The sequence below is a fragment of the Oryza glaberrima genome, chromosome 2 (genome assembly GCF_000147395.1).
Source record: "Oryza glaberrima chromosome 2, OglaRS2, whole genome shotgun sequence".
In the NCBI taxonomy this organism is placed as follows: Eukaryota; Viridiplantae; Streptophyta; class Magnoliopsida; order Poales; family Poaceae; genus Oryza; species Oryza glaberrima.
Genome location: NC_068327.1, coordinates 24,936,675 through 24,951,976, shown reverse-complemented (window position 1 = coordinate 24,951,976; position 15,302 = coordinate 24,936,675). Strand labels below are relative to the sequence as shown.

Below are 15,302 nucleotides of genomic sequence, written 5' to 3'. Positions count from 1 at the left end.
CTGTAAGAAACTGTAGCTAATCAGAAACGTCTCTAAACAGGCTCTTAAATCTGATGCCAGTAATGCTGAAATGATGAATTATAAAAATAAGGATAAAATTCTTATACGGTATGGGCAAAAACTAAGGCAAACTTTTTTTCAGGAACATTACTGGCACATCGGAGTCGCCAGTTGCAACATTCCGCAACAGACCTTACCGTTTGTTTGGCAATTGTGAGGTTGCATTAGTAAATCTTGTTGGTTTGTTGTCTTACCAATAATAATTGTGAGGTTTATTTTGGCAATGAAGTAAACAACACCAGCACTTTTCTACACCATACATTGATGATACTACAAAATTTTCATTCGGTGCCATGGTTACAGTTTCATGAGTTACAGTAACACTGAAACGCTGCTTCTAGTGTGGACGGAACAAAATGAATAACAAAGAAATATCGACTTATCGAGTATCGTATCCCACTGCATACAAGCACACATGACCATGTCTAACAACCATATATATGACCATATGCGCACAGAAAATGTCATCTGAAACAAACCAATCTAAATGCATAAATCTATGAATCTTTTTTCGGCGCCTTTCTCTTCATCCGGCTGAAAGGACCAACAGTTCGGTCCATGATGTACATGTATATCACCTGGCTCCAAGATTTGTATGATTTCAGATTGTTGTAATACTCTGGTGCGATTTCCCTTACCTTGTACAGTCTTGTTCCTGGAATTCTTGGGAAATCATGGTGCTCATTGTGGTATCCAACATGCCATGTCATCAGATTCAAAGGTCCATAATACGAATAAGTCTCCTGGTCTGGATTGAATACGTAGTGCTCTGAGATGAAATGTCCAGCCATAGGATGCATGCCACCACCAACAAATGTTGAGAGTATCAGATAAGCTAGTGATTTCCATCCAAAGAAGTACACCATGCTGGCATCAAGCGCAATCTGGATAATCAGATTGGTGAATTCCCACAGGCCAGGAGGTTTTGGCTTGAGGAACAGCGGTCTAAGGGCATAAAAGAACAGCTGGAAGACAACCCATACAGATTTGCTTAGAGTATTCTTAACAGCATGCGCCTCTGCTTGGCTGGGGATATCCATATCAATTCCATCAACACCTTGGAAACGGTGGTGCTCCAAGTGGTACTTCTGGAATGTAATGGACATGGGAACACCGATAGGAAGGTTAGCAAATATACCTAGCCAGCGATTGTAGCTCGGAGTTGTGAATGCAAGATTGTGACTGAGCTCGTGGATTGCAAGGAAGAGATTGTGGTTCAAAAAGGATCCAAAAAAATATGCAACTGTCAGTATCTTCACCCAACTAGCATCTCGGAGTAATGTGGCAGTCCATAGCTGAAGTGATACAACTGCAGCAATCTGCAACAAAGTTACAAACGAAGCGAAAACGTATAAGCATTAATTAATGATGGAAGGATGTTTTCTTATTGATACCCATCTAAATGGATATTTTAAAGATAACTCTGAATAGAAAGGTATCGTACTCCAATCAATTTCATAAGACCACAAGTATTACAAATTCTCAGTGGAGGGTATTACATCCATAGTGAGGAACTAAAAGGCAAATGCCATAAAGGGCATGGAACCTCTTTTGCATATGAAGCTAAAGCATTGCGTTAGCGAGAGTGGAGAACCAGACAACTGACCATTACGATTCAAATCCTAACAGGTATAAGAACTATGAAAGGACACCCTGGGCATCCATATAGCTTGTCAGGTATCATACAGAATAGGCAGTATGATAATATAACAATTAGGGTTTCTCAAGCACACTGATCTCAACATAAATTCATGAAACCATGGTGCATAGATTTCTGGAGCTTGAATGTTCAAAATTAGCAACACATTATACTTCTAAGTACTCTTCCTATTTTCGGGACAAGATTAGAGAGGGGTGTAATGAATGGTACTCTCTTTATAGGTGTATAGGTCGACAATTGTGTGGAGCACCATCCTGGCAAGTGACATGTTAAGAGCTTTTATGCTTGTTAGTGATAACACATTTATTTTGGAAGTGGAGGCAGGAGGGGTCCATTTAAAGAAATCTGAATGAGATCCAGAGTGTTGTCACAGAACATGTGCATACTTTTTGTTGTTGTTGTGGTTGTTGTTGAGTTAACTGTTAATAGGATAATTGAAATAGGAACTTTCTGAACGGTTGAGAGGAGATCTGTAAACAATTGGTAATAGCTTACTATACAGCAACCAAAGGAAGTGGCATGAGTATGATTCACAGTAAATCTTGGACGTTAATTTTTTTAGATAATGGGATAGAATGCCGGCCTTTGCTCAAAGAGCTACAACCAATTATTACACCAATTCAAACAAACCAAAAACGCATGACAAAAAAGTCATAAAAAACACAAAAGCCTAAAAGGACAGAAACACACGCTAAGTACTGAAAACCAACACAAGAAAAGACCACAAAATTATTGAATTCTATTTGTGAATCTCCGTCCGAATGGTTGGTCCAATGGCTAAATTAATTTGTGATGAGGTTGCTTGTGGTGAGATGAAAGAAATAAAATTAAATGCAGTTAGTGGGAAATCAATTGTATGAGTACTATACTAGATAAGACAAAATGTAGTTTTACATAGGATACAAAGATTATTTACCAAGGGACTTTGTGACCATGTTAATAGCATTAGATATGTTGGGAATTGAGGTTAATCCTTAACACCTGTCAAGGTAGTATGATACTTCTAGTTGGAGAGTAGCAAAGAATTCCCCTTTTATGAAAAGAAGCCTTACTTCTTCATGACTAATATGAGTTTAGAACCTAAGATGAATACTACAGCTCCAAAGTCCCTATTCCAGTCCCCACCACCAAGAATGCATCGTATGTGCAAATAAGGCAGGTTGCATAATAATGGCTAAGCTTACAGAGACTATTACATGGTGGGTGCCTCGCTGGCCGCTGCAATGCAATTGGAAGCCACACTACATTTACTTATTTAGGCAAGGCAAGTCCTGAGATATTAGGTTGTCCGGGCCTACCGGAAAGTGTATGCCTTCAAAGGAAGCAAGTCGGTAACTAGTGATATGAGGCAGCAATTTTATCCAGCAAGCAAGGCCAAGCAGATTCTGAGGCCAATCGAGCTGCTCAGATAGCATCAAATATTAGGATCTACGAAACCAACCTAACAATTCTGTGGATCAGCACCTTAAGGGTTTATCTTCAAATTTGGAGGCTAAATTTGCCACTAGAATACCTGAGTTAATCACAGATCTGTGAGCTCATTTACTCTTTCACCGATATACTATTTGAAGTTCAGGTTATTATGGCAAGCATCACTGACAACCACATGGCTAAAGACATTCTATATCCATGGAAGGAAATGTAACTATATGTTTTCAAGCATGGAAGTTTGTCTTGTTGGATAGCACCACGCGAATAGAATAATTCGAGGTAAAGCTAGATTTTAAGGGATCCCAGATTGTAAAGGCAGGAAAACTTGCTAACTTGGAACTGAAAAAAAATCCACGGATGAATTGTGAGAACTGAGAAAAGTTTCAGCCGTAGTCAGTGCCTGATTAAAAACAGGCGCAAGGCGCATACACGAATAGATAAATCAACCATGTGCAGGTAAAGAGTCGTTCCTAGATTCAGAGAACATGAAATATTCAGCTCTGAATAAACGAAACTAGCACCGAATTCAAATTGGCAAAGTGGGCCGCACGCATCGCAGAAAAAACTCAGCAAACGACACAGAAGCTTCGCGAGGAGCACGTCGTCCGAGCAAGCAAGCAATTTACGACGCGCGCATTGCATCAAAATTTCACCTAGAACAAGGCAGATCACAAAAAGAGAGTGACAGAGAGATACACTTAGCAAGAGAGAAGAGAGATCGTTACGGCCACCTTGAGAAAGGCGAGCGGGTCCGGGCCGAAGAGCTCCTTGATCTGGGGGTGCTTGGCCAGGATCTCCCTGCGCCGCGACGCGTGCGGCTCGTCCGTGTACGACCAGAAGAAGTCCGTCGCCATCACCCCTTCCTCCTCCCGTCCATCCCCCGCCGCGGCGCCCATTGCCACCCCAAACCCCCGCCCGCAACCGCAAGCAAAAGCAAGGATCCGATCGACAAACGGCGGCGCGTCTACCTCCACTCCTCGGAGACAGCGGCGGCAATGCCGGGACGGGGAGCGCACGAGGGGGGGGGGACTACGAGTCTTGTCGATTTGATGGCTGGCTGGGGGGCTCCGGTTTCCCGATACGATGGGCCGCCGCCGCCTGCCGAGATGGGAGGAGGTTTCCTGTTCGGCTATTCCGGGGTCGCGGGGGAGGGGGGAGGGAAGGGGAGGAGACGCACGCACGCACGCACCTGGCACGTGCGGTGCAGTCCAGACTGTTGCCGGGGTGAATGATGCGGGACTAACGTGGGGGTTGGGCCCACCTGTCGGTGGCGGGATGGGCGTGGAGTGAATGTGGGCCGTCAGATCTTGCGCTGGCCGTTTTGGTCCGTCCGTGTGCCAAGCCTAGCCGCCTACGGAGAGGACATGGCTTTGTCACGTATTCACGTGCCAGGTTGTCGCTTAGCGTGCACATGGCGAACCGTTCGTCCGTGAATCCGTGATCGTGACGATTTGAAGTTAACTCTACCTAAAACCTTGGTAGACTTGAGCTTATTGGAGTACTATCAGAGCACATAATGTGAGTTTTGTGCTAGTTGCGGGTCTGGCAAAATTTTTGAAGAAAAGTTATATATCTTAGTTTAAGTTCAAACCATCTTACAATTTGTGTTAAGAGTATCTTTAGAACATATTCAAAAGGTTTTCCCTAATCTATCTTGCTCCAACATCCGCCTTGGCTCGGAGCCTCGGACTCAATTGGACGGAGCCATCCTTTCGCTTTTTTCGCGCGATAAGCGAAACGGTATATTTGTAAATAAAAAGTAAATTGTGAATAAAACTTTTATATATGCGTTTTTAGCGATTTAAAAGTAAAGGCTAAAAAATAAACTTCGATGAAAAAAATCTTAAAATTAACTCTAAATTTAAGGTTGGAAATTTAAATTTTGGCTGATAAATATAAGCATAAGCGAAAAGATTACCAGCATAGCAACAACCAACACAACTTAACAAAATCAGCACGAGAGCCAGGTTATGGATGATTGATAATGCAAAAAAAAAAAAGTGAAGGCAAACCAATTATTGATTGTATGCGTAGTTTCAGAACAAATAACTGCAAACATCAGTTTAAGACCAACATTAATACATTAGTTGGTAACGAGAAAAATTAATCAAACACAAAGATCAAACTTCAGGGCGCACAGGGAAGTAGCTAGGGAACATAATACAGTTCATCTACTTGACACACATACAAGTATATATGCACTTAACTATATAGTCCCTGAGGATGTTTTCACCGGGGCCTCTAACCACATGGGATCCCAAACCTCCCAGGAAGGCAAGCAAAACACCAACCAAATCACGCTCTCTCTCCCGCTTCGGAGAGGGCTACCTGGGCCCACATGCCAGTCCCACGCACTATTAGGCAGGTATCACCAATAGCTATAGCTACACAAAACAAGTTACTCCAATCTGCAACGCAAGAACGACACAATTCATCCGAAAGTAAACACGCCGTATGGGCCTCCTTGGGGAGCCCAGCCAACGAAACATCAAACATGGGCCGGAGGGGCCTCCTCTAGGCGAAGTTGAGGCGAGAGGTGTAGGTGGCCTTGGGGGTCCAGTTCTTGGGGATGACATCCTGGGCCGAGAGGGTCTGCCTGGTGGTCAGGGTTGTCAGCCTCACCGAGAAGGGCCCCACCAGTGGGCCCGGGGTGAGGCTCCAGGTGGCCCCCCAGATGTGCTTCATGTCCTGCCATTGTGCCGAGTTTGCCTGCACCCACGGCAAAATTGCAAATTACTCAGTGTACCCCAGAATGTAATTAACCAAATATCAGCTATTACGAGTAGAATCTTTGAATTCTTGTAGCGGTGTGTTCACTAAGAAAATCAGAACAAATGCTCTTTAGAATGAAGGGTGGTAGGGTACTGTGTGTCTGATATCCAACAAGCAGAGATGCTAGCATGGCCGGTGAGTGGTGATAGTGGAGTTTATTACGGACCTTTTGGACCAAAAAAGGATAGTGCATATGCTACCGTTGGTGCTCATATGGAGGAAAGATCACGTTAAAAAAGCGCGGCATAATTAGGCTGTGTTCGCATATGTGGGTTGGGAACTTATTGTCTCCGCACGAAAAACGGAGTGATCCATTAGCATGTGATTAATTAAGTATTAGCTAATCTTCTATTATATACTAAAAGTCCATTAAACTTCCTACAATCGCTCTCAAGTTGCCACGTGGCGCTCTAATAAATTAGAGAAATTCCTAGAAATTCTAATAAAAAAGCAAAACATCTAGTCCTTAATTTTCATTTAAATTGGTGGGTTCAATATTATACACCGTTAGATAAAATTGAGCATAAAACAAACAAAATACTATGGGTCCCACCTCTCATCTTTCCCCGTGGTCACGTACGTACATGTGGGTATGTAGTACGTACGGCTCCCTCCATTTGTTTTCCTTTTTTCTTCTTTTTTCCATTTATACAATTGATATATATATTAAAGGGAAACTATTCTAATCCCTCGAGGGGATGTTCCCTCGTTTGCTCAAAAACCATCTAAACGGTTATGAAAAATTCTGGAAAAATTTGACAACATTCATACAACACATATATACAACTCCACAAAATCTTAAGTCCAAACTCAACTCACACGTCGAGATATAAAAAAGACAAATTCAGCGTATGAATAGTAGCGTACTGTTTATATCTAAATTTGTCTTTTTTGTTTCTCGATGTGTAGATCGAATTTGAACATGAATTTTAGTGGACCAGTAGGTATCATTATACTCTACATTGTCAATTTTTTTCAGAATTTTTCACAACTATTTGCATCGAATTTGGAAGAAAAAGATATACGAGGGGATATCCCCTCGAGGGATTAGAATCCACACTCTATATTAAATAATCATAATTTTACAAACAAAGAATATACCATCATATAACTCTTATAAACACAGGTAACTAAAATTTACACCATTATATGTTTACCCATTAAATTAATAATATAAGATAATTTTTACTTAAATCGGTGTACTCATTACTTTGTATTATTATTCTCAAATAATGCACTATTTTAAAATAAAGTCTACACCATTATAGTGTGCACCCATTAAATTAACAATTTAAAATCTATATTAACTAATTTACATTTCCACTAGAACCGGTGGACCTATTATTTAAATCATCATCGGATCTATTGTTAATAAATAAAGTGTCCAAAGTTTTCGTTTTTTGGCTTGCTGCACAATGCATGTTTGCACCTTTGCCTTTCGCACTTTGTGACAAAGCATCGTGTCTGAGGCATCTAAGTTGATCATGACTGCTGCAGTGCTACTGCTTTGCCACATATCAAATCGTATATGGAGATGATTAATTTTGTTAATAACATAAAAAGAAAATTAAAGGTGTGATGCAACGAGAGAAGAATTAATCACCGTGGGTTGAGTTTTTCTATCACTTAGCTCTATTTAACCTGAAACCAAGAGTTGATTACATAATAATTATAATGTATTGTGTTATGTCGTATTTGGATTTTCTATTATTTGTTATTACAGTTGAAAGAAATCATTATGTTACAAATATGAGCACAATATTAGTGAATATCAATAGAACTCTTACTAGGAAAAGAGTGTTATAAGGGAGTTTAAGGCCATATTTTTTTTCCGACTCCATCTTTTGGATTTTTGTTTGCACGCTCCACGCTTTCCAAGTTCCTAAATGGTGCTTTTTAAAACAACTTTTTAACTTTTTAGAAGTTAATTCATTAGTTTATAATCTCAAATAGCTATCACATAAATAAGATAATTCATCAATTTCAGTTGTTCTAAACCCTAAGTAGTACATATTTTTTTCATGCGAGTCTTGGTGATCAGTAAATTGGTGATCAACGCATAATCAAGATCGTAAGATAAATCTGTAAGAACTACTATGAACAATTGTAAATAGGTGTCAAAATATGTACTACTTCTAATGGCTATCACATAAATCAGATAATTCATCAATGTCAGTTGTCCTAAACCCTAAGTAGTATTTTTTTTCATGCGAGTCTTGGTGATCAGTAAATTGGTGATCAACGCATAATCAAGAGCCTAAGATGAATCTGTAAGAGCTACTATGAACAATTGTAAATAGGTGTCAAAATATGTACTAGTATTAATTAGACTTCTAATGGCTTGCTAGCAATGTATATAAACATGGACGAAGCTGGAACGAATATTAACATATATCCCATATATATATATTACATGGTTAATATTCTAATCACATGTGGTAAGTCCATTAAAATTTCTTAAAATTCCCCCAAGCTACCACGTGTTGCTCTAATAAATTAGAGAAAATATTAAAAATTCTAAGGAAAAAAAAAAGCAAAGTATGTATTACTTGATTTTCACTTAAATCGGTGGGTCCAATATTATAAACCATTAGATTAAATTGATCTTAGAACAAACTAAATACTACGAGGTCCCACCTCTCCACCTTCGGTACGCATCTACGTACGTGGGTACCTATGCTTCCCCTCCACATTTTCATTTTTCCCTTTATTTTTTTCTCCATGTATATGCTTCCCTCCCTTTCTTATTATGTCATGCGTCTTCATGAGATGATTTAATCACAAGAATTTTGAGTATCTTGCTCCCGTATTTTTCATTTGTAACTATACTACAAGCAATAATTTATTATTTACTCGAGAAAGAAAACATGATTTAAAAGTCGTAAGTACTTAATCCATCTCCTACTCAAAAGTTTGTGAATGGATTTCAAGATACCTTAAAAAAATATAACCCTTAAATTATTACAAAAAATATTGCAAAATAAAAGTATCCAAACTTTAGTTACAAAATTTTTGAACAAACAATAAAAATCTTACCTTTTAATAATATAAGTGCCCGTGCATGCGCGCGGGCCACCTTCCTAGTTTTTTTAAAAAATGGATTAATTTGATTTTTTTAAGCAACTTTTGTATAGAAATTTTTTATAAAAAACACACCGTTTAGCAGTTTAAAAAGCGTGCGCGCAGAAAATGTGGGAGAAGGATTGGGAAAAGGTGATGCCGAACACAGCCAAGAAGCCTAAAAGGGGGCCAAGCAGGGCACTTGTTTTGGGCTGTCAACTAGAATGGCACCCATGGTGGATAGATGGATTAATGGATATGTTTCAATATGCGTGGTGGAAAAAGTTGCCTGAAACCAGTAGGGGTTTGGAAGGGTGATACTAGTACAGTATAACAAATGGTGTAGTAGGTAACATATGGCTGCAGAAATGTATAACGAGCAAGAAAAAACTGCAAGGAGCTACTCCCACCATCTCAAAATATAGCAAGCAAGTACTGAATTATTTACATTCAAGTACTATAAAATTAGTACTACAAGTTATCATTAGATAATCGGTATAGTAGTTTCTTTTTAGCTTGGCGCAGTTCTTTCAACATGCGATTCTAGAACTATAGATCTGTTGCCCTGGACAAAAGGGGGCAACAAAGCAAAGGGCCTACTCCTTTGCTGCCTGTTCGTCCAGGAAATCATCAGCCGTGTCCCCCAACCACATGTGAGAACTGAGAAGAGTGATCCATCCCTGACTCACATGCATGGATGCCATGAAAGCAGAGCACTGTACAATATATTTACTCATCTAAAACACCATTTCCCCCCTGCTATCAGGTAAGTGTACTATGCAAGTTGAGTAGAGTGCGTGCAACTATGTAAGTGAGCGACAATTGGGAATGCAAAGGCAGAAGCAGTACTATTACTTGCCAGGACCTGAAATTGACGGCAATCGAGTTGGACCATTTCTTTTACCTGTTTTAGCTGCATGGATCCAATGTCGCCGTCTCCATCCTCGAATTCGACGAGAAGCGAGAGCCAGAAGGTCGTCGAGCCCTCGTTCACGTGGAAGGCAATGTTCTTCCCCCCGTACTTGCACGCCGTCCTGAAAAACGACGACAAACTTGTGAGCATGCAGCTATCGTTAGTAGTAAAACCGTAAAAACTGTTTCGTCGCACGATATGAATATGACAAGCGTGAACTCTGCAGCTACCAGCTACTCCATCTAGCATTGCGTTTTCCATGGTGTGCCCTGCCCGGCCGGCCTCTTTAATTTCTTCACGGTATCCAGACTAGCATGCAGTGAATCTGTGAATGGAGAGAAGGCATGGATGACCACACGTCCACACCGGGAGGTCGAGACGAGAGGAGTCTTGCATCGCATGGCGCCTCCAAGATCCAACACTCCAACAGTCCAACTACTGCGAGCGCAGACGCAGAGGCATATGTTCACCATGGACCATGGTCCTCTCTGTACTTCAGATCTGACAGTGTCTTCCTCCTCATTAATTTATGCCTCGACATTTTTAACCTTCGTGCCTACTCTAATTAATTAAGCATGCTGTACAATTGCCGGGCAGGGAAAAAATACAGCGGTAGTACCAGCTGCAGCCTGCAGGATACGTACTTTTTGACAGAGTTCCAACTGGCTTTCTTTTCAGTTCCAAGTGGCTGCGTTCTCTCAGTAAACGTCAGGCATGCCAACAACAACGTACGGACCACCACGACGTACGCCGTGCACGATCTGCCTCTGCCCCCCAGGCTATGCAATACTGTAGTATAATAAGCTGAGTAAATGTACTGTTAGGTGCTCACCTGCGGTACACCACCGAGATCTCGCCTCGGTTCTGCAGCTGGCCGCCGTGGCCGGCGACGGCGAGCCTGGCGAAGGCGGCGCCGCTGAGGTCGAAGTGCGTGCGGCCGAAGGCGCAGACGCCGCCGGGGCACTCGTCGGTGACGATGACCGTGACGGCGCGGCGCGAGCAGATGCTGGCGTCGAGGCAACGCACCTTGTAGCAGGCGCCGCACCCCTCGCCGCCCTTGAACAGCACGGGGCTCACCGCGCCCACCCGCGTCTTCATCGGCACCACGTCCACCAGCGTCCCGTATCCACACGCGCCGCCTGCAAAAAAAAAAAAAAAAACGTACATACATACAGCCAAACAGGTTACAACTCTGAAATTAGAAATGCTCACGTGATTACCCGTCATCTAAAATGAGATTCGTAATTTAAAATTGGTCTAATCTAAGTTACTACATTTTTGGACGATGGTTGTATAGAAGTTTACTGCCGACCGGGCCCATGGACAGTCAAGGAAGAAGACATGCATGCATGCTTGATGCTTGCATGGACACGCAATGAACAGTTCGTTAATTTGGGCCGTAGTGTGCCAGATACTAGAAAACGGGAAGGGAAAGCTTACACATGGAAACATCCATCGTGGCCTCATGGTGGGCACTGGGTGACTCAGATCTGGTAAAAATTTATACTGGCCAGTGGCCACGGGGCAACGCGATCATTTGTGCGAGGGTAGCTAGCCGAGATGTGAATGGCTGTATATATAACGGACAGGAAGACATCAGGAACTTTGTGAATATGCGTTATTGCGTTAAGTGTGGTGCCCTCGTGGTAACAGAGAACAAACCTAACGTAAGTTCAGCATTGTCAGGTCTCAGGTGTGTGCACTTTATGCAGTTCGCCCATGATAACAAACGGTGGAAATTTTGTCAGTAGTTAATTTCTCCGGCCGTATGCCCACTCATTTGTTTGCTTGTGTCCGGCGCAAAATATACCGGGAGTGTCGGTGGATTAAAGCGGCTGGGTTTTCCTCAGTTTCCCGTGTTGGTACGTTCCTAGCTACTCGTAAATGCGGCAAAGCTAAAGGACCCGACACAGGGGCACGCCCTAGCTAGGCTCCACGCTCGTGTGCCGGCCATTATAAATTTATAATCTTTCACAATCACAAACATGCACGAATCTTAAAGGCTCCGGACGCGCCCGTCCTAGCGTGACATTGGTGCGGGAATGCACGTAGGCCCGCCGAAATTCCGGGACAACTACCGAGAGGAGAGGCGCCAAAAATGTGCCAACGGCTAGAAGTACTCCATTTTCTTAGGAAGCTAGAAACACTGCAGCTATAGGATGCGCATCTGACGGTTAATACCAAGTGTGATCTGGAATAATCATCAAAGGAGAAAAGAACGAAAACCCGGCCTGATGCGTCAGTCGCAGCGCGCAATGCGTGCATTCTGCACAGGGGACCGAAGGCCGCCATTGTTGAAGACTTGAAGCTTAATTTTCGCGAACGTAAATTAATTAAGCTTATCTACTCTCTTGGAAGGTAAAGGAATCAGGTTAATGATGTCGTAGCAGCTGCAGGGTTTAATTAAGTGGTAGGAGCTAGAGCTCACCGTCGCTGCCGTCGCCGTCAGCGCTGCCGTACCAGGTGGCCGTGGCCGGGTGCCACTCCGGGTCGACCACCCTGTGCGCCGCACCAGCCTCGCCGGAGTCGAAGACGAACGCGGCGGACAGGAGAGACACGAAGAGCACGGAGCGTATCAACATGGGAGCAGACGAGCTCGAGGAGAAGGCTGCCATAGCGAAGAGCTAGCTGATCGAAGCAGCTATCCTGTCGCTACTGCCGTCTTGTTTGTGCAGGAGCAGCTCACTCTCACTCCTCTCACTCCCCCTGTGCGTGGGTCGCTTTTAAGCCTTCGAGAAGCCCCAGTCCCCGAAGCTCTGAGAGCTCAGGATGGACGCTAGCTCGCTGCACAAATGGAACGAACGGGACACAGGGGAATGGGGGATGCACGGGCCTGCAGAGTACACTAGGGTGGTGGCTGGATTTATAATGTGTGGACAACGGTAGAAAAAAGTTGGTGGTGGCATGCAGTTTTTGTACACGCATATATGGAGGACTAGTGCTTAATCGATCAACATGGGTAACCCCAGCCGCCCGTTTTCTCGGTTGGTGCTATAATGGGGCGAGCTTGACTTTTGCCACATGATTGATGGGGGGGCTTGTTTATGGTCGTCCAGGATAATTAATCCCACTGTTGATATATGTTTCTTTTTTCTTATGAGTAACTTTGCACGCTCGATTATAACTGTGGTATATAGTAGACCTATTTGATATTGCAGTGGTAAGAGATGTGTGGTTTTAACTCTAAAGTCCCATATTTAATTCCCAACACGCTTGTAATTTATTCTTAAAACATGTTTGGTGGGACGTCTCTTCCTTCAAATCTTACTTTTTATTTGGCTTTGTATTTTGTTAAATTACAATTTTTTCTTCCTGTCTGAGCAACAAATATTGTTCGATTTGTCAAATTATATTTATTCACATTGTTGTCCTTGATAATTTGTATCATACGCCTTAACATCAGTCCTAACAAAATAGAGTTTGCATGTGTGAACTCCACAAAAATGCAAACCGGTTGCAGCTCCCAGTCACCTTGAACTCCAAATGAACACCCTTAAAAATTAAATAACCCACATATATATGGACCTCCCCGGCCGTAAACACGCCAGCGGGTTGATCTACTTCCTCGGTGATCTTCTTGTCTCAGCAAAGGTAATGATGATCAAGGACGGCACCAAAGCTGCGCGCCGTGAAGATGGTGGGGGCGCGGAAGAACACGGATGCCACGGTTTAATGTTGTACGTGCCGATCGAAGCCGGAAGGCCCGGAACGCCGGACACGGCCGCCAGAAGCCGCGCTGTATCATCCCCGGCCCCGGCCTCTCGCCATGTGAGCGCGCGCGGCACGCTCCGATCCGGCCGCGCCCACGAGAGTACACGTACGTACGACACCGTGTGCGTGTGTCCGTTGCGTGATGCGGATCGATCGAGCGGAGCGGCGGCGGCCGTATCGATCGATCTCGCTTCGCCGGATGGATTGACCGTTGCGGTTTTGCGGCACCGGCTTCGTAGGAGTACGTACGTACATGGGGAAGGAGGCCGGGAGGTAGTTGGGTGAAAGACCGAAAGTACATTTTGCGTCCGTTAATTATCGGTCTGTTGCTTCTTGCTTGTAAACCCAGTTGTAAATGGCTGGCTACTTGTTGGAGTCAGTCTCAGTCCGCACAGTTTATATTGCCACTACACTGTGATCTGACAGTCCATGTTTGGTTCCTTTCTCCAACTTTTCATCAGTGATTGATCTTCCGGCCGGGCTACTTTAATTTGTATATTGCCTGCATTTTTGTTGGCTTTAGAGGATAAGATTCGTGTGATCACCATGGGTCAATATGGTCGATCGATTTCCTCTGCAGAATTTCCTGTTATAGTATTCGTTTGGTGAGCCATGCATGCGTTAGGTGAGCTAAGTTAACACTGCTTTGATTTCGATTACGTTTGAGCGTCGCCAAACACAGGTTTATTGTCATGGGGCTGTTGTTACCTTGGGTGTGGCACAAACGGACAGGATCTCTCACTATTGTGATCTGTAATCTGAGTAATCTCAATGAAGCACCACGTGTTCAGTGGGACCAGGGCTATAAATTTTTCTTGGACCCGAGCGCGGTTCATTCAATCAGAACAAAAACGTTAAAAGTACTGTAGTACTACGCTAACCTACCTAAACTATTCACAGAATCACAGTTACACAGGTTACTGGTAACCTGCTGTCAGAGTTTCAAGAGTTAGTGAACCAGAAAGGTCCCAAGCCAGCACAGCGAAGGTCCATTCCTTCCATGGTCCACATCATTAAGAGCTCATCTCAGAGCTCCACGAATTGCCACCATTTCCTCTGCATGGATTATTAATCCATGGTTGCAGAGTTCAGAGGGAGGCGTAAATTTTGGGTGGCATTCCTGCTGGACTGGCTACTCCGCTATGCACACAGCTCCCTGCTTAAACAGTTAAACTCGCAAAGTGTGTTAATTAAGCTAAACACGAGCCTACCAACCGCTAATCCACTGTAGATTGCTTAGAGCAGACGCTGCCGAGTACGGAACCACGGGCCCAACTTACTGTACGTACTCGATATGCTCCACTACGTTCTTCTCCTTTCTCTCTTTCCGGGCTGTTAAGCTCGATCGAATCGACGATCGCCTGACTCCACGTGAAACCGAATAATGTACGTACGAGTAGTGCATACTAATACCATCTCAAAAAAGAAAGTGAAAAGAATAATGTACTACAAGTACAGTTACGGGCCGTTCGAGCAGATCGCGTTTATTTTCTCGTTTTCTCACCGCTTGTGAGAACGAGAGGCGCATGAGCCGGTGACAATGTGGAGGGATCTGGGTGGTTCTGCGCATTTGTTCTTCGTGCTTAACCGAAAGCGCGGCGGCGCCTCCGGTGTGAATCCTGGAGTAGCTTATTGTCGGGCCGTGCAGGCATCCCATGCGGGATGCGGCTAGAGGTCCAAGACGAGAGACACGGG

General features: G+C 43.5%; 2 protein-coding genes across 2 annotated transcripts; both read right to left on the bottom strand.

The window, feature by feature from the left end:
• Positions 1–267: 267 nt before the first annotated feature.
• LOC127761225 (sphingolipid delta(4)-desaturase DES1-like) lies at positions 268–4,302 on the bottom strand. Its single transcript, XM_052285485.1, has 2 exons — positions 3,883–4,302; positions 268–1,379 (listed from the first exon to the last, which is right to left on the bottom strand). Exons 1-2 carry the CDS (start codon positions 4,045–4,047, stop codon positions 558–560), a joined length of 987 nt encoding a protein of 328 aa, XP_052141445.1. The 5' UTR covers positions 4,048–4,302; the 3' UTR covers positions 268–557.
• Positions 4,303–5,139: 837 nt separating this feature from the next.
• LOC127764780 (expansin-B16) lies at positions 5,140–12,741 on the bottom strand. The gene is made up of 4 exons (XM_052289695.1): positions 12,325–12,741; positions 10,729–11,035; positions 9,888–10,017; positions 5,140–5,860 (listed from the first exon to the last, which is right to left on the bottom strand). Exons 1-4 carry the CDS (start codon positions 12,509–12,511, stop codon positions 5,666–5,668), a joined length of 819 nt encoding a protein of 272 aa, XP_052145655.1. The 5' UTR covers positions 12,512–12,741; the 3' UTR covers positions 5,140–5,665.
• Between the last annotated feature and the right edge of the window lie 2,561 nt (positions 12,742–15,302).

Bases quoted from the DNA above. Each gene is read 5' to 3' on its own strand.
- LOC127761225 (XM_052285485.1), bottom strand. From the start codon at position 4,047: ATGGGCGCCGCGGCGGGGGATGGACGGGAGGAGGAAGGGGTGATGGCG. The intron at 1,380-3,882 runs GTGGCCGTAACG...ACTTTGTTGCAG, and splicing joins ACCCGCTCGCCTTTCTCAAG to ATTGCTGCAGTTGTATCACT.
- LOC127764780 (XM_052289695.1), bottom strand. From the start codon at position 12,511: ATGGCAGCCTTCTCCTCGAGCTCGTCTGCTCCCATGTTGATACGCTCC. The intron at 10,018-10,728 runs GTGAGCACCTAA...GTCGTTTTTCAG, and splicing joins ATCTCGGTGGTGTACCGCAG to GACGGCGTGCAAGTACGGGG. The intron at 5,861-9,887 runs GTAAAAGAAATG...CCGTGGGTGCAG, and splicing joins GATCCATGCAGCTAAAACAG to GCAAACTCGGCACAATGGCA.